General features: G+C 42.4%; 1 protein-coding gene across 6 annotated transcripts; it reads left to right on the top strand.

Annotated features, from left to right (window-relative positions):
- The first annotated feature begins 879 nt into the window (after positions 1 to 879).
- Positions 880 to 18,715, top strand: CCDC82 (coiled-coil domain containing 82). Of its 6 annotated transcripts, XM_061628771.1 has the most exons (9): positions 2,939 to 3,195; positions 3,814 to 3,875; positions 4,684 to 5,271; positions 5,768 to 5,984; positions 6,207 to 6,299; positions 6,460 to 6,584; positions 13,899 to 14,069; positions 15,556 to 15,741; positions 18,422 to 18,715. In XM_061628771.1, the coding sequence occupies exons 3-9, from the start codon at positions 4,693 to 4,695 to the stop codon at positions 18,485 to 18,487; spliced, it is 1,437 nt and encodes a 478-aa protein (XP_061484755.1). In that variant the 5' UTR covers positions 2,939 to 3,195; positions 3,814 to 3,875; positions 4,684 to 4,692; the 3' UTR covers positions 18,488 to 18,715. The 6 variants fall into 6 exon arrangements, with proteins under 6 accessions (XP_061484754.1, XP_061484753.1, XP_061484756.1 ...); XM_061628770.1 differs by lacking the exons at positions 2,939 to 3,195; positions 3,814 to 3,875 and adding an exon at positions 880 to 1,072; XM_061628769.1 differs by lacking the exons at positions 2,939 to 3,195; positions 3,814 to 3,875 and adding an exon at positions 2,238 to 2,386.
- Positions 18,716 to 18,833: the final 118 nt, after the last annotated feature.

Genomic DNA, 18,833 nt, shown 5'->3' on the forward strand with positions numbered 1-18,833 from the left:
GGGGGAATAGTGCTGATTTTTATGTAATTGGTTTATGAAAATGAAAAATGGAAATGGTCTGCATTCAAGTCGATTCCGACTTATGGCTACCCTACGAATAGGGTGTTCATGGTAAGTGGTATTCAGAGGGGCTTTACCATTGCCTCCCTCTGAGGCTAGTCCTCCCCAGCAGGCTAGGGCCTGTTCAGCTTGCCACAGCTACACAAGCCAGCCCCTTCTTTGTCGGCAACTCCCAGCTGGGGGGCAACTGGGCTCCTTGGGACTATGCAGCTTGCCCACGGCTGCACAGGAGGCAGGGCATGTAACTCCTGAGCAACTCACTATGGGAGTGATCTTTAGCTGGCCCTTTACACCCAGGAGACACGACCGGGGATTTGAACTCACAGACTCTGGACTCCCAGCCAGGCTCTCCTTCCCACTGTGCTATACCAGCTGTAATTGGTTTATAATTTAAAAAAAATGTTTCTGATTGTATATTGTATTTTTAATAGTTTGCAAACCATCTAGAAGGCTTTGTTGATGGGTAATGAGGAAATGTAACTAACCAGTAAAGAAATTTCTGCTGTTGTTTCATTTCCTTGCTAAGAAAACTTCTTTTTTTACCCCTCCTCCTTTTCCTGCAGCTGTTTGGAGATTTTGATTCCTGTATCAGCCACAAATCCATCCATCACACTACCATCATCCGCTAATCCAAGTGGGAAAAGAAGCTTGTTGCTTATTAACGTAGCAACCTGGCAGAGTAGGTTATATCCGAGTAGGAAACAGCAGGACAACAGCGCCATCGCGCGGCTGAAAAGTAACATATATACATGGGGGAGGGAATACAAGCTCTCTTCCAAATCGTCTTTGTTAGGAACATGCGCAGTAGCTGACAGGATCTGAACTTCAGTAGAAGACACCATAGAGATATGTCAGATCAACATCTGCACACGGAGCTTTCCGATTCCGCTTGATGTGTCTGTGGTTTTTTCTCCCGGGACAGAAGTGAAAGCTGCCCAATACAGACACTGGATAAGTTCAGAATTGGAAAAGAGAGCTGTTTAAGAACATAAGAAGAGCCTTGATGGATCAGGTCAGTGGCCTATCTAGTCCAGCATCCTGTTCTTACAGTGGCCAACCAGATGCCCCAATCAGAAGCTCAGAACCAAGACCTGAGTGCAAGAGCACTTGCCCATCCTGTGGCTTCTAGCAACTGGTTTTCAGAAGCATGATGCGTCCGACTGTGGAGGCGCCTTTCTGACACAGGTCTTATTTTGGTACAAACACTTTGATTTTTTTTTGACTGCCAGCACCAAATTAGGGTGGTCACTTATGCCTAACTAAAAAAGGGGGTGGGGGACAGAGGTTGCATGATATTTGCATATGCTAATTTATATCTATAGATATAAAGTTAGAACAGGATAATTTAAATAGGAGTACAGTTCTGACCACCTTTTGGTAGTTCCAGCATCCTTGGAAGCTCGGGGGGGGGGTGGCCCAAGAGAGGGCCTTCTCTGTGGCAGCCCCTAAGCTGTGGAACTCCCTCCCCACTGAGGTGCATCTGGCAGCTTCATTGTACAACTTTCAGCAAATGCTGAAGTCACACTTCTTTACCTTGGCCTTTTGTAGGGTTACCATAAGTTGGAATCAACTTGAAGGCAGTCCATTTCCATTTTTGACACCTGAGACACATAGTTTTGGAACCCACCCTATTTTCTGTGGTGTTGTAGGTTTTTAACTGTTTTTAACTTTTAATTATGTGTTTTTAAATTGTTGTAACCTATCCTGGGACCTCTGAGTGAAGGGCAGATGATGATGATGATGATGATGATAATAAATGTTAGAGAAGACTGACCAGGTAGCGACATATGTGTCTGCTGTCCATTAGCTAATAGTTGACAGGCAACTTCAAGCTTTCTGCTACCCTTGCTTACTCTCAGGCAAGCGCCCTTCCCCAAACAAGGAGCTCGCCCCCCCCACCTAGTGTATTTCACCCACCTTGAAAGATACTTTGCCCCTTCTGTGTCACCCCCAGATTTTTTTTCTGGTGCCCCTACTGCTTACTTTTCTTTAGAGCACACCCAACACAAATTTAAAGCACACCACTTTCCCCAGACTTGTGGGAACTAATTTGCGAAGGGTACTACAAATTTGTAGCTCTATGAGAGGGGGAAAAACAGTTCCCAGAATTCTTTGGGGAAAGTCATGTGCTTTAAATGTGCGTTGGGTATGCTTTAAATGTACACAGTAGTGTGGATCAGCAACCTGCCAGTGTCTGCTGTCGAGAAAGACACTTGGCCACCCTATGCCAAATACAGCCTAGGATGGAAGCTGTGGCTGAGAATGGCTTATGACAGCCCTGCAGTGTAGTCTGTTGTTAACAGAGCACGTTAAAAGTGGAGGTGAGGTAGGTTTGGGTTCCCAGTCAAAAATCCCACATAAGGAACACCACTAGTCTTAATTTGCCCCTTCAGAACTACCCCCCCCCCGTCGCAGCTCAAATCAGGCGATCAGTCGCAAAGAGAAGCGTTTCGCTTCACTGACTTGCATGCAGCTCTAAAACATTTTTAAGCCTAATCTTTCACACTAAATAAACGCTAAAATAGAAAAAGAAAACACTTTCCAAACTAAAATAGAAAAAGAAAACACTACTGTTTTTGGTGCTTTTCGGCTTTTTTTAAAGGAGGGGACACGGAAAATTCATGCATTTTCCCATAGTTTTCTAAAAATTACACTTTCCTGGTTTTGGTGCCCTTGTGCATTACTTTTTTTTTCTTTTTTGAGGGAGGGGGCACTCTAAAATCATGCATTTCCCCATTGTTTTCTATGGGCAGATCTCACCGGCGGGAGACGAAAAAAAAACCCGGTTTGCAATGCGAACCCGGAAGTTTGATTACTCTGTAGTGTGTGTTATCAAGTCTCTGGGAGGGGGAAAGAAATACGAAAATGTAGAAGGCGAAAGACGAGGAGACGTCACGTGAGGCCATCTGCTCTCCCGCCAAGCTGTGGAAAGTCAACACGCAAAAGCGTGAGAAGGCGACACGCAAAATGGTTTGTGTGAGTGGCGGGAAGGAGTGACCAATCGCAGGCCGTGACATAGAAGACAGACCTGCTCCCCCAAAAAAACCAAGCACCAAGTGGTTTGCGGTAGTGGGTGCGGCGTTTTATAGCTCCGCCTCCCTGCGTACGTGCGTAGAGCGGCCGTTGAAGTCTCAGGTAGGGGAGAATAGAGATGCGCGGAAGACGTAGTGGGGGTCACACGGTGGATCTGTTGTTTCAGGGCGCGCGAATTCGAGGGAGAACTCTGGAGAGAACTGAGAGAGGAGATGGCGCACTCTGGCTGGCTGCAGCGCTTGAGCCCAGGGGGAATCCTTAGCTCAGTGGCAATAAAAAATAAATAAAAACGCGCTCATACACCTGCCCTGCCTTTCCACCATAAAAGTCCTCAAGGTGTTATCTGTAGTTTAATGCACCAGTAGTCAAGAGTGCCTCTGAGCGTGTGCAAGAAACTTTCCTGGCAGATGTCTGAAGAAAGCTACAAGAACCAGCTCCTTTTCCCCCTCCTTTCTCCCACAGATGCATCCAGGACGAAGGAGGGGTTTGGGGGCTTTTTGCCTTCAGTGACATGACTTTGTTTTGTTCGTACTTGTTACTTTAATTTTTGATTATAAGCTGCCTTGGGAAACTCAAATACGAGAAAGGCAGGGGAAAACAATGTTTTAATGAATGTAAATATATGGTCAGGCCAAGCTAAAAGCAACAGGTCCAGCCAGCAATCTCTTTCAGCTAATTTTGCACTCGAAAACATTATCCAGAATTCTGTGCCCTATGCAGGTATTCTGTGGCTGGCAATTGGGGTTCCTTGGCAGACGAATGAAGTCAGGGATAGGATAAAGGTAAATAGGATCAGGCTATAAATATGATTGCTAATTTTGTCTACAGTTCCTATCTAAACCTTCATTTATTTGATTTATATTCTGCTCCATCCCATTAAGTGTTATGTTGTTGAAATAAGTGCAAGTCAAGTATATTTCTCTAATCAGTTTCTTTCACTTTGAGCTGTACAGACTTCCGAAAATGGGAGATTTGCACAAACTGAAACAAACTTCTCAACACTTCCACATTTGCATGTGTATTAATTTTCAAATATTCACTAGCTTATTTCACTTGGTGTAGAAGATGAGGAATCTCAGGTAAGTGAGAAGCAGGAAATGAAGCCATAGGCTATGTTGTACAAAGATATGGTTGTATTACCACAGTGTTGCTGGACTTCAAGCAACATGCTGAGCAGATCCCAGACTGGATCCAGTACCTAAAGATGTTCTGTATTCTGCAACCAGAATTTTAAAACATCAGTTCTTAAGAATGATGCATTTTAGTATTATAGTCAAATGTAGTCATAATGTTATCATCACTGCCATTACTACTGTTGAGGCTTGGATCTAAGAGGTTTGCAGCAATATGGATTGGGTGTGACAATATCGTTTTAAAACATTGCTTATAAAAGTTTCACTGAGTCTGCAAGACAAAATATAAGATTTTAAAGATTTAAAATTTTTACGTTTAAGTCTCGGGTTGGAGGGAAGCTAATTTTTGTCTTCTTTATCCAAGCCTTCAAATCTCTGTGTAGGAAAATATGAAGGCAAAAAGATGTAGGTAATTTCCTGAATTCACAACCACAGTTTTGTCATTTTTTGTTTTTAGTAAGTCATTATGGAAACAAATTCTGTAAGTCGAAGATATGAAACAAGGAGAAATGCAAGAGCAAAAGAACCAGTAGCTAAATCTAGGATTGACTGGCAGCGGACTAAAAGAAGAAGTAGATTGCTTGATAGCGAGGAAGAGGATGATGAAATTACGTCATCATCGGAAAAAGAACTCGAAACCAGTTCAGAAGATAATGTGGATGAGAGAGGAAAAGGTGAACCCATACATAACAAGGATGAAGACGAAACTCTGGTTAATACAAGTAGCCTTCCAGCAGTTGAGACAGGTTGTGATTGCACAGCAGCAGAGGATGTAGATGAAGAAAGCATCAACCTTGGGAGGTGCAAGAGATCTCGGACATCTGTAATGTATGACAGCGATGAGAGTGATGATAGTGACATTGTTAGGAAAGTGTTTGCTAAACGCACTTGTATAATAGATGAGGAAGACTTGGCTGCTGAACATGAGCTACATACATCGCCTGCAGGAGAAGAAGCAAACAGAAAACAAAAAAGGCTAATGAAGCTGCAGGAACTGTCTCAACGGCGATCTGCTCGGACTTGTAGCACCAGTAAACGTCATGAGGTACATTTTTAATTCATTTGTGGAATGTATCATCACATTTGCTGTGCTCATGCAAAGTTTGTGCTCGTTAGGCTTGTTGGAAAATGCTAAAAGTAAAAGAATTGAAAGGGAACCACACTGTTTTATTGTTTGGATCCATATACGAGACCCGTTCCCTGACCTGGAAGTAATCTTGACTTGGCTCCTGTATGGTTATGACGCCAACCCTGCTGAAAACAGGAAGGTGACTGGCTGCAATTTGGCTTCACCTTACTTCTAGGACAAGTTATCTGAAATTTTGAAAGTTTCTCTTTACATCAAGGCTGTGATCCTAATTCAGCTAGTGAAAGCAGACATGGTTTACTAACCTAGCCTGGGTGGGGGTGGGTGTTTGGTAATGATTTTCCAGTGCAAATACTTTTTTTAAAAAAAAGTCATTTTACAAACATACATGCTATGATAACACAAATTAATTTAAATAAAGGGTTCAAATAAAACTGCTTTTTAATGTTATTAGGATAATGAAGAAGATGTTATAATACTAGATGATTCTTGCCATCCACCTCTCACACCTGCTGAAATTAGTGACGCATCTGATGTTGACAGCATGAAAGATTTCATAGCCGATGATGAGGAAGAAGAGTTGGAACAGGAAAACTCTGAAGATAAAAGCCAATTGCAAAAGAAAAAGCATGCTATGTCGAGCACACTGCTGGAGAAGCACATTCCATCCTGTAAGGTTAAAATAAAAATTGCTGTAACTATCATATTTGTAATGTCACAATATGGCATTTATTTTTGAGCCCATTGTACATTATTTCCATGTAGGGAACAGTATGGACTTCTTATGCAAATCTGATGTAAATCATCATACTGATAACTGTACTGATATATTTTACTGATTATTTTTATTTTTACAGTGATTATGTTTTACTGATTATTCTTATTTTTTACAGTGGCTCGTGTTGATCCTTTTGTCCATTTCAAAAGAGTTGTAAGGGCTTTTCTCATCAATGCAATTGACAATGCCTTTTTGATTTCATTATATGGTAAGCAAAGATGGACTTTCTTTATCAAGAGGCTTTTTCATCACTTTAAAATACTTTATTTTTGAAGTAAATAGTGGATTAGTAAGCGCATTACTATATTTTAACTATGTGAAGCTAACCAAACCTGTGGTAATTTGATTTCTCCCCCCTTTTCCAACAGAGGGCAAAAGACAAAAGAAGTATGCACAAGATATGTTGACTTCTCTTCATTATTTGGACAACCGTGTTATTCAGCCTCGTCTTGACAATTTACTCTCTAGAAGTCGCTGGAAAGACCGCTATAAGGTATTGTGTTTTTGTATTGGTCTTTTGAACGCTGCTATAGGACCTCAGCTGTTCAATGTTTTTATAAATGACTTCAGTGAGGGCATAGAGGAGATGCTGTCAGATTTGCAGATGACATGGAGATGAAAGGGTAGAACAGGTCGCAAACCTTTTTGGAGCAGTGGGCACGTTTTGAATTTTGAGAAAATGCTGTGGGCACCAGTCATACAGTGGCTGCCATGATGAGGCACAGCATAAGAGCATGGCTGCCATGGGGGTGGGGCACATCATAAAATTAAGAGTACAATCATTGCTGCTTCTCCCCCTCCTCGGACAACCTCAGGCTTACCATAAGAAGTCAGCTATGTCCTGCCGGTCATATTATGGAGATCACACAATATTGATTTCTCTCTCACACACACAGAATGATGCTTTGCTGTCTAATAACAACAGGGAGCATTTCCCAGTACTAGAAAAAATATAAAAGGGGGTCACACCACGTTCATTCTTTCATGAACTTGCACACCACACACATGCAGACTACAAGCACATGTTCATCTCTCACTCATACACTTCATATATACATCCCTCCTCTCAGCCCAAGTGCATCTCTCCCTGTCTCATAGACCATGTATTCTTAGGTACCTCCCCCTGTCTGACACATGCACACATTCATACATATACCCCACACCTACGTCTCTGCCTACCCAAGTGGATCTCTCCCTCTCTCTCACACAGACCACATATCATACCTCTCTCACACACAACACATGTACGTTTCTCCCAAGGGCATGTCTTCCTCTTTCATGCACAAGGGTGCCTGCAGGAATTTTTCTGGCCAGCAGGAGGGAGTAAAACACTGAAAGAGTAGAGCAGGGTAATTTCTCACCCAAAAATGAAAAGGATGGTGTCTGTACACTTTTGCCTCATATCTCAGGTTCCTAAAAATACTACAAACTTGCTTAAAAAAAATCTGGGAATTATGGTTCATCCTGGGGTCTCCAAATAAGGCCTTTGTAGTCACCGTGGTGGTGACCTCTGATATAGAAGATGGCATCAAAGTGATCTTGACAGGCTGGAACACTGGACTGAAAACAAGAAGCTGAAATTGAACAGATAAATATAAGACCCTGCAAACAAGTACAAAATGTCAAAGGCATAAGAAGGATGAAGGGGGGGAAGCCTGGCAGCAGTCCATGGGAAAAGAATCTAGGTGTCTTAGTTAATCACAAGCTGAACATGAGTCAGCAGTGCAGTGTGGCTGCTAAAAAAGCTAATGGAATCTTAGGCTGCATTAACAGAAATATAGGTCCAAAGCACATAGCTGCACTCTATTCTCCAATGGTCAAGCTGCATCTGGAATACTATGTCCTGTTCTGGGTGCCGTATTTTAAGAAGGACATTGACAGACGAGTGTGTCAAGCGAAAGGTGACCAGGATGATGAGTGGTCTGGAAACCAAGTTCTGTGGGAAATGCTTGAAAGTGCTGGGTAGGTTTAGCCCTGAGAAGAAAAATTTAAGGAGAGACCTGATAACAATTTTTAAATATCTGAAGGGCTTATCATGCAGAAGATGAAGCAGACTTGTTCTCTGTTGCCCCAGGGAGTAGAATTGAAACTGATGGGTGGAAATTGCAGGCACACAGATTTGGGCTAAACATTAGGAGGCACTTACTAAGGGTAAGAGCTATTCTACAGCAGAACCAACTACCTTGGGAGATGATGGACACTTCTTCAGGGGAGGTATTAAAGCAGAGGCTGGATGGTGGTTTGTCAGGGCTGTTGCAGTTACCTTCTACACGCTAGATCCTGCATTGATCAGTGGGTTGGACTAGATGACCTTAAATGTATCTTCCAATTCTGTGATTGGGCTTCTTAGTTGAATTAGCTATAGCATTTCATTCTGTACACATATTTTTATACCCATTACACATTGTAATGATATACAACAGTAAAAAATACAAAAATATATAATCATAAACATCAGCACCAAAAAACAAACTCACCCCAGAAAAAATAAACGTAACACTAAATTGCCTATAAAGGCCTAAATATCAATTTACACTTGCCTCTTCATAAATAATCACATTTTCACCCCTAAGTGGAAAGCTGGGCAGTGATAGAGTAGATGGATGTCTCTCAAGAGAGCATTCCAGAGCCATGCTACATTTGAAGGCTGTGTCACATTTGCCCACCTGCTCCATCTCTGAAAGTGGGATAACTTGAAGCAGGTCCTGTAAGTTGGACCTACATGGATAGGTGCAGATGGAATTTGTCAGCTATGTGCCTTTCATTGGATTGCCTAGGTTTGGGATGACTCCCTAACATGTAGATAGCATTCCCAGGTGTGCAAGGACTTTTCCATTTCCTTCAATAGTAGCAGCGGTTCTATACATACACACCTTTTTATTTATTTAATTTATATCGCACCCTTCCTCCCAGAAGGAGCCCAGGGCAGCAAACAAAAACAATAAAAGCACTTTAAAACATCTTAAAAACAAAAGACTTTAAAACATATTAAAACAAAACATCTTTATAAATACCTTAAAACATATTTAGAAACATATTTAAAAAGAAAATGTTTAAAAACATCTTAAAAAGCAATTCGAGCACAGATGCAGACTGAGATAAAATCTCTACTTAAAAGGCTTGTTGAAAGAAAAAGGTATTCAGTAAGCACCAAAAAGATAACAGATGGCACCTGCCTAATATTTAAGGGGAGGAAATTCCAAAGTGTCGGTGTCACAACACTGAAGGTCTGCTTCCTATGTTGTGTGGAACGGACCTCCTGATAAAATGGAATCTGCAGGAGGCCCTCACCTGCAGAGTGCAGTGATTGCCTGGGTATATAAGGGGTAAGACGATCTTTCAGGTATCCTGGTCCCAAGCTGCATAGGGCTTTGTACACCAAAACCAGAAGCTTGGACTTGGCCCAGTAGCTAATGGGCAGCCAGTGCAATTCTTTCAGCAGTGGGGTAAGATGTTGGTGATACCCTGCCTCAGTGAGCAGTGGTGGTGCCACATTTTGTACCAGCTGCAGCTTCCGGACCAATCTCAAGGGCAGCCCCACATAGAGCGCATTACAGTAATCTAGCCTGGAGGTTACCAGTGCATGGACAACAGTGGTCAGGCTATCCCAGTCCAGAAACGGCCACTCCTAGGCACTGAGATCACCTGGGTCTCTAGTGACAAAGGTGGATTAGGAGCACCCCCAGACTACAGACCTGCTCTTTCAGAGGGAGTACAACCCCATCCAAAGCAAGAAATTGACCAATTATCTGAGCTCAGGGAACCACCAATCCACAGCGCCTCAGTCTTGCTAGGATTCAGACTCAGTTTATTGACCCTCATCCAGCCCACCACCAAGTCCAGGCACCAGTCCAGGGCTTGTATGGCCTCTCCCAATGCAGATGTTACAGAGAAATTGAGCTGGGTATCATCAGCGTACTGCTGACAACTCACCCCAGATCTCCTGATGACCATTCCCCATGGCTTCATATAGGTGTTAAACAGCATTGGGGACAAAATGGTATCCTGTGGTACCCCACAACACAACTGCCAGGGGATGGAAAGACAATCACCCAATGCTATTCTCTGAAAACAACCCTGGAGATAGGATTGGAACCACTGTAAAACAGTACCACCGATACCCATCTCACCAAGTCAGCTCAGAAGGATACTAGCGTTAATGGTATCAAAAGCCACTAAGAGATCAAGTAAGAATAACAGGGTCGCACTCCCCCTGTCCTCCCAATAAAGGTCATCCATCAGGGCAACCAAGGCCGATTCAGTCCCATAACCAGGCCTGAACCCAGATTGGAATGGGTCGAGATAATCTGTTTCATCCAAGAGTACTTGCAATTGCTGCGCCACAACCCTCTCAATCATCTTCCCTAAAAAGGGAGTATTTGCAACTGGGTGGTAGTTGTCATAAACCAATGGGTCCAAGCAGAGAGTGAAAAAAGAAATTCTTATTGCAGCCCAAATTGGGCTGCAATAAAAATTCCTTATTATTCACTCTGCCATTTGCTATTTGCTGTTTTGGCACCTTGAGGGTCTCCCTTTCTTTGGCTGGAGCGTCATTGGGTGCCTCCCTATTTGCTTTTTTGCTTGTTCAGGAGCGGTCAGATCACTGCCTCTTTCAGAGCAGCTGGGACCGCACTCTGGATCCACACTCTGGATCCACTCTGTCATACTCCCTCAGCAAACTTTGATAAGCCAAGAAGGGCAAGAGGACACGTTGCTGGCTGCATTGTTGCAAGCTCCTTGTTCACATCGTCAGGCTGCATCAGATGAAATCGATCCCAAGAAGTTGTGGCAGACATTGTACTGGACACCTCGCTGCAAAAAATGGTAGATGTGGATGGGGCATCAAGATTGCCACAGAGGCAAGCCACTTTACCCTTGAAGTGCCTTGGAAACAATTCACAGTGAGCCTCCAAAGGGTCTAAAACTCCATTTCCTAGAGTTGATGTTAACAGACCCCTGACAATATGAAAAAGCTCCACTGGACAGCTACTTGAGGATGCAATGGAGGCAGAGAAGTGGGCCTTCTTCACCACGCTCACCGCCACACAGTGAGCATGGTTATGTTGTTTTACTTGTGCCCAATCAGCCTCATAGCACATCTTGTACCACTTGCACTGTAACCATCGTCCAGCCTGTTTCGCTGGTGTACCAAGGTGCAAGTTGGACTCCACAATGGCAGAGAGGGCACTCGGGCAACCATGATTGTTCCACAGTGTAACAAGAGCTTCAACAGAGTCCTGCTCTGTCCACTGGAAACTCCTCCAGTGGATTCCATTACCCTCTGGGAGCAGATCTACTTGACCAGGAAATGGACTGACCACAATAATGGCGTGACATCCACCACCCCTATCTCCAGATCACCCTTTCCTCCATCTGGAACAAAAAAACAAATTGAGGATGTGCCCTGCCTTATGTATTGGACCAGTGAAGTCCCAAGCTGGAAAGGTAGAGACAGCCTCAGCACGGACATTCAAATCACTCAGGGCTATTGTGGCTCCTCCAATACCACAGCTGAGCTGGCCTCTGCCAGCGCAGTTAGAGAAGCCATCAATTCATGGATGAGTGTGGTCTTATTGTGTACCGATCTGGCATTAAACAACAACACACACAGACCCGTGATCACAGCAGATGAGTAACCAGGAAATTCCATGGGAGGAGTGGGAGTGAGAAACAAGGTGTAGATAGCCTTGCTCTCGTCTTCCATAGTAGCCCATCGCCTCCCCGTAGCTATACCTCCCTCCACCCATGATCATTGAAATTGGGGTGGCATCACCCATGTCCCTCCTAAGCACATGATATAAACAACAACAAACCACCACTAACACTATCAAAACAGTTATCCCAGTACGCCTGTGAGAGAACTGGGAACAGTATTACTAGGACTACCTCATCCAATATCTCTCACACAGGGCACATCTACTGCCCCCCTCCCATCTCACATCCAGGGAGGGCCAGCCTTCTGCCAATTGTAGACTCTAGCTCTGAAGGCATCTGGTGACTTTTTGCTATCACACAGTTCAGTTCACAGGCTCTCACCCTGCACAGGAATGCCTTACACCCTCCACACTACCAATCTCCTCTAGAAGAGGATAGAAAGGGGTAGCACCTTCACTTTTGGGACTTCCTATGGGGCTCCCCAAGAGATTATCCCCTTTGGTGGTGACCCCACTGGCAGCAGACCCAGTGCCCAAGGGCTATCGGGCTTTTATGCCTCCTGACCCAGCCAGGAGCTGATGCAAGAGGCTGTGAGATTGAATGTAGCCTCTCTCTGGATTTAGGGTCAGGCAGGGCCCCCCAGTCCTTATATCACTTACTAGGAACCTCAGCTATCAAGACATAACAGCCTAGGGGTGCAAGCAGGCAAGCACCCAGATGCTCAAGTCATTATTGCCAGGGCAGGTCTTCTCCAGTCCCAAGGAACATGCAGATCTTCTGTGGAAGTAAATGGGGATGTCCTTATGAGCAGGAATTTTGTTTACATGTAGTACTGCACATTAAGATTTCAATTAGAACCGACGATGTAAACTTAACAGAGACTAAATAAAGTATTGACACTTCCATTCATCTTTTTGTACCTATAGTATGCTCTCAGATTCGTTTCTGTAATTCGTTTCTGGCTGCTTATAGAACAAACATTTTAGTATCTTGAGCTCCCTTCTAACTATCTATGCACGTAAGCTGCATTCGGACTGTCATATCTCTACTTCATAAGCTGAGAAAGGAATGAGTCTCCTGCAGGTGCGTGCAGCCCCACATTTCCAGTCCAGGCGGTAATTCAGACCGAAGCTGCTTAGGGCCTTAAAGGTGAATACCAGCACTTCGACTTAGGACCAAAAACCACACTGATAGCCAATGCAACTGGCATAAAAAGTGATGTCATGTACTAAATGTTGGCTTAATATCGTTGCTCGTGTGGGCATTTCCCAGTTCAGATGTAACAAGAAACTATAGTTAACTGTGGTTTCCTGACCTGTTTCTCTGCTTGCATGAAGGGAGGATTGAAGTAGTATGCCAAGCTCATATCTCTGCTTATAAAGCTATTGACAATGAATGCATGGATAAGCAAGGAGCAGCACCACACCTGCTGGCTTCTTCCTAGTATTGGATACCCTGCTGGACCTACCTCCAGTTTTCACACTGCATGTGTGTAGGAGCCCCTCTTCAGACCTTCAGCTCTGCGTGGGGACAGCGATCACAATGTGATCCCTCTCCCCCACCCCCAGTGTTCACTGTTTGCACTGAAAAAGTCTAAAAGGCCCTTTGCTTATAGATGCAGCCCATATGGCTGAAAGTAGAAGGGATGTCAGGAGTGGGATACACTTCTGCCACACCTGTTTCTTCAGGCTTGAAGACTGAAATCATGTACATGTTGCCAGGTGTTAGACACTAATTGGTGAGTGGAAAGTACTTCAAAATATTCCGTCACCGCATGTGTTCATGTCTGGGGGAAGGGGCAGTTATAAATAGGGTCTCCGCCATGCCCCTTCTATGATGAGCTTCCGCCAGGCCTTGAAGACCTGGCTCTTCAGGCAGGCTTTTGGGGTGGGCTAGATTTTATTATCATTGTTTTCAGATTTTTAATGTCTAATGTATTTGTCTATTTTGTACGTCGCCCAGAGTGGCTGGATAGCCAGCCAGATGGGCGACTAATAAATTCAATAAATAAATACTTGGAGATTTATTATTTATAGAAAGGCTACAGTGTCCCAAGATTATTTGTATCTGTGTTCATAGTATTATTGAAGGGCAATACTTGATTCACTGGAGCAAGTGAGCAACAAAATTCCAACCAAATATCTTTTTCCAGGAACGAGTGGATAGTTACCCTGGCGTCCGCATAGTTTTGAAAAGTGCAGAGAAACGTTGCTGTCAGGCCTGTGAACTGCAGAGGTACTGTAAGTTTACAGTGATTCTGTCAGGAAAATCGTACAATAGTGAAACATTGCAAGTAGACGACTTCATGTCACATGACAAACAGGTAAATTTATTCCTAGGGCATGAAACTGCTAAGAATTAAAAAGCACTGCATACTTTTGTTGGTGATGGTTATGCTTTTTTTTTTTTTTTAGTCTTGTGTTTCTCAAGTCTGTTTTAAGTAACTTTTTTTAATGAGGTTTCAAAATTTCTGTACATGTATCATTTCTGTGCATGTATTAGTGACCACATATACAGTACTCAACATGCCCGACAGCTGTGGTTAGGCATCTGTGATCATGAAAATGTCACACTCAGCATTTTCCAAATGTATAACTAAATACACAGATATATTGCAACCTTCTAGATCATGATAAATTTCTTCTAGTCCTTGTGCATAAGCTGATTATAACAATATCCCCAAACCTGCATTTTATCAACAAGTATATAGCCAAAAGAATAACTGATGTCTATACAATTAATATACTTACAAAAATAATGTAAAATTCTGTACAGTCTTATTTTTAAAAATAGAGTTATCATCCTGGTACATCTCTATAGATCATCCTGGTACATCTTACTGTGTGTGATGGCATCCTGAGTGCCCCATTGTAGGTTAGAAGGGCAGGATATAAATATTTTAAATAAATTAATAAAATATAGTGTTATATTTTGCAACTCAAACCTATCTGTTGGAGAGACCAAGTTTTTAGTGGCTTAACAGCTTGTAGTCTTTGCATATTATTATCTGGGGGAAAATTCTCCCCAAAACCTTGATCAGATGGATTCAAGATTCCCTGTAAATTGATCATGTTAGGGTTGGCCTCACATGAAATTGGCCTGACTGTGTATGTGTAACAGATCAATACTTTATCTGACTTCATGTATAAACAAGGTAGATAGCTTTAGGTAGTCATACAAATAAGTAGGTTAAGCATGGGAACTGACTTGGTGCACTCCAGAGGCTTTGATTTTGTAATGAGAGAATTACATACTTCACGCAGTATTTTGTCAAGTTCCAAATGCATGTTAACATCTGCTGTACATATGTGCAATTTTAACTAGGCTGATGTACCTGTGGGGCTCCTAATTTTGCATTCCCTAACTTTCTCAAGTGAAGTGACTCCTTAGATTTACACTGATGTGACTGTTCTATTGTATTAACCTAGGATTTGCAGTGTTTATGTTCTATAACTAGATGGTAATAAGTTCATGCCAACAAAGATTTAATCTTTTTAATTTATTATCTCAAACTTTTCACAGCCCCAGTGGCACCAGTATTTCAACTGATTAAAGCAAGTGATCACCTTGATGCTTTCCTGAATTGCCATTCTTAGGGTAGTAATGAAGAAAAGGTTGATTTGAATTGACACTAATGTTGCCTTTGTAAAAGTGGCAACTGTGGAAGTTATTTTCAATTAGATATTGATAAACATCCTATTCATGTTGAATTGTATCATTTAATATGGTATATTTGTTTAACTGACGAGATAATTGTATTTCCAATTGCCCAAGACCACCTACGTAAAAGAGCTTGTCTTTTGATACAGGCATTGAAGGTTGGCACTGTGTGTGGAGACCGTACTCAAGTTTATCACAATCTGAAGCATTTTAAATACCACTTGTATGAGATTTGCTGCTCTGTTATGAAAAATGATGGATCTCAGGATGAGCCAGTCAAAGATTCAGTGGAGAGAGTTTTCAGCCAGCTGAATGAAGATGGCTGGATTCATAAGGTACAATAGACTTGATTGTTAAACGAATTTCACTGCTTTGAAGGCAGATAAAATTAATATCAAAACAGCATTGAGGCTTTTGGGGGATACTAGTGTAGGCCATTCAATCATGGAGGATGGCGAGAGAGAGCAAATTTAACAGTTCATAAAGTGTAGTTCCAGGAGAAGTTGACTGAAAGTAGCACTTGCTTAGAAATTGGTCCAGCTCAGATCTGTGCCTGCTTGTTGTACACCGCCCTGAGAGCTTTCTGCTATAGGGCGGTCTAGAAATGTAATTAAATAAATAAATTAAATAAATTTAATGATTATCATATTTCTGCTAGGACTTTGAGAGAGATAGCTGGGTTCTATGCCTATCTAATTCCCCAACAGAATAATTACCTGACACCATGATTCTAAAAGCATTGCTAGAAAGCAAGGACCATTTTAAACCACTGAGGTTTGGTTTAAAAGTCTCAACAGAAGAGTCTGGACTTGTTCCCATGCTATTATCATGTCCCTTTGTGATTAGGCAGTGAAATACAGATGGACAGTCAAAAAGGTTGCACTGCATAGAAGGTGCTACATCCTCTGATCCTGGGGACTGCTCTTTTCTTCCCTTGCTAAGCTTTATCCTGTTAAAGTATGGCATCCTGCCGCTTTCGCTACTTCAGCAAAATAAAGACCAAAGTACAGCAGTTTACTTTTAAGAAAGTTGTTTTAGCTAGTTGATAATTAAGTACTGTCTCTACAGAAAACTGCTTTACAATATTGGGGAAAACATCCTAGGGGGCCAGGATTGCTCTTTCGCAGTGCATTATAGAGCTAGCAGTTTTGAAAAAGGTACATTTAGATCAATACAGACAGGTGTGGAATTTGTCTTGCACCAGTCTTATTAATAAAGTTGCTGGATTTCCACAGGAGCAGGACTTATTTCGCTTTCATACTTGTGCAAAAGGGAGATTTTTGATAGATGCAGTCTTTCCCAATGAGAGCAAGAAGCAGTACCCACCAAAATTGTCCTTTATATGCTGTTATTAAAACTATGTATTCACTAGCGATCTGAATCCAATAGTCACTTGTGAAATTTCCCCTCCATTGTTACTTGGGTATTCCTTTGACTTTGCCTTGACTGTGTTTCAGTTTAGTGTGCTACCTTGCTGCTTCCCATTACGCACTTTGATAGTACTGCATTGAATTCTTCCCGAAATTGGAGCTTGAGGTCTAAATTGTGCAGTATATTAACATACTCCATTGGGCTTAGTCTGGTGGCTGCAGCTGGTACAAAATGTAGCAGCTAGGTGGTTGTCTGGGACATCCCATTGACAGCATACCTGCTGAGGGAGCTCAACTGGCTGCAGCATGCTACCAGGTGCAGTTCATAGTTTTGCTTGTAGCATTTAAAGCCCCCTGCCCAGTAATTATACTCCTGATATGGGGCACTATTTATTTATTAGATTTATTAGTCGCCCATCTGGCTGGTTGTCCAGCCACTCTGGTCGACGTACAGAATAAAAACATACAAATATATTAAAACATTAAAATCTCAACAGTAGTAATAAACCTAACCCACCCCAAAAGCCTGTCTGAAGAGCCCAGGTCTTCAAGGTCCGGCAGAAGCTCATCATAACGGGGGCATGACGGAGATCGTTTGGGAGGGAATTCCACTACTAAGAACACCACATGCCCCGGAGGTGCAAGTTAGCATGCACTAGAAACCAGACTTTCAGTGTTGCTACTCCAGCACTCTGGATCATTTACCAACTGAAAATAGACAGGTGCCTAGCATTTTGACATTTAGGTGACTATTGAAGTCATTTTTGTTTTACGTTTTCTCCTGAACTGTGACCCAGTCATTTTATGGAATAATTCAGCAATTTTGTATGAATAGTTTTGTTGCTCTTAATTTACTGAATTTTTAATCTTTTGTATTTTATCTTATTTTATTGCAGTGGTTCCCAACCAGAGCTTGGAAAAGTTACTTTTTTGAACTACAACTCCCATCAGCCCCAGTGCTGGCTGGGGCTGATGGGAGTTGTAGTTCAAAAAAGTAACTTTTCCAAGCTCTGTTCCCAACCTGGGGGCCGCGAAGTAATCCAGAGGGGGCCGTGAACAGTAAAGAAATGAATTATTAATTTTTTTAAAAGAAGTCTTCACTCCCTCTACACTGTCTGCTTTCCACTGCTGCTGCAGATGACACCTCCCCCTTGCTCCAAACGAGAGGGGAGGCCTTTTCTGAAGCTCCAGAGTGTCTTTCAGGTTCACTAAGGGCAAGCATCTGCCTATAAAATACATGGCAGATGCCAAAGGAGGCTGAGGGTGGGGCTACCAGGAAGAAGAGGGGATTACTATCACTGATTCCCGTCTCCTTGCACTGCCACTACTGGCAACGCCCTTACTTAGAATGAGAGGAGAGGGCTTTTTGTGAAGCAAAAAGAAGCAAGCCTGCAAAGAAAGGCTGCTTTCCCCCTTCCTTCCTGGCAGCCAGCCTGCCTCCCTGGGGGGAGGGGGTCACAATTTTTTTTCAGCTTATAAAGGGGGTCCCGTGCTCATAAAGGTTGAGAACCACTGTTTTATTGTACACCATTTCAATCACTTTTGGTTTTGAAGTGATTTATAAATCTGCAAATAAATGACATCAAAAGTTTCAGTTAGAATTTAGGTCTGCTAAAATTATGTTTTGTTTTGTTTTTGATTGAAGCAATATACTGATCTTGAGGACTACATGGACAGTGCAGATTGCTTCCAAGATGAAAAAATGGACTGAGCGTGTGATTTATCGTTTTTTAAGGTTTATAAACGTATACAATTGTGCTTTCTCTAGACTGGTGACAGTGTTTGAAGATCTTGCTGCATTCCAGCTGTTTTCCTTTGTACTCCAAGACAATTATATGCCTGCACATTGTTATGGATACTAATAAGTTAATGTTTGTTTCCTTTTCATACTTTATTTTAATTATCAGAATAATCTTCTAAAGACATTTTTACATTGGAAGTCTTCCCTTCTGTGTTTTTGAATGCCAGACAGCTCAAATTAATGATCTAAAATGAAAAATAGTCTCTGAATAACCTGGGTGTTCATTCAGGAAATGAAATTTAATATGCAGTGATGC

This window comes from Rhineura floridana, chromosome 5, assembly GCF_030035675.1.
Source record: "Rhineura floridana isolate rRhiFlo1 chromosome 5, rRhiFlo1.hap2, whole genome shotgun sequence".
Lineage (NCBI taxonomy): Eukaryota > Metazoa > Chordata > Lepidosauria > Squamata > Rhineuridae > Rhineura > Rhineura floridana.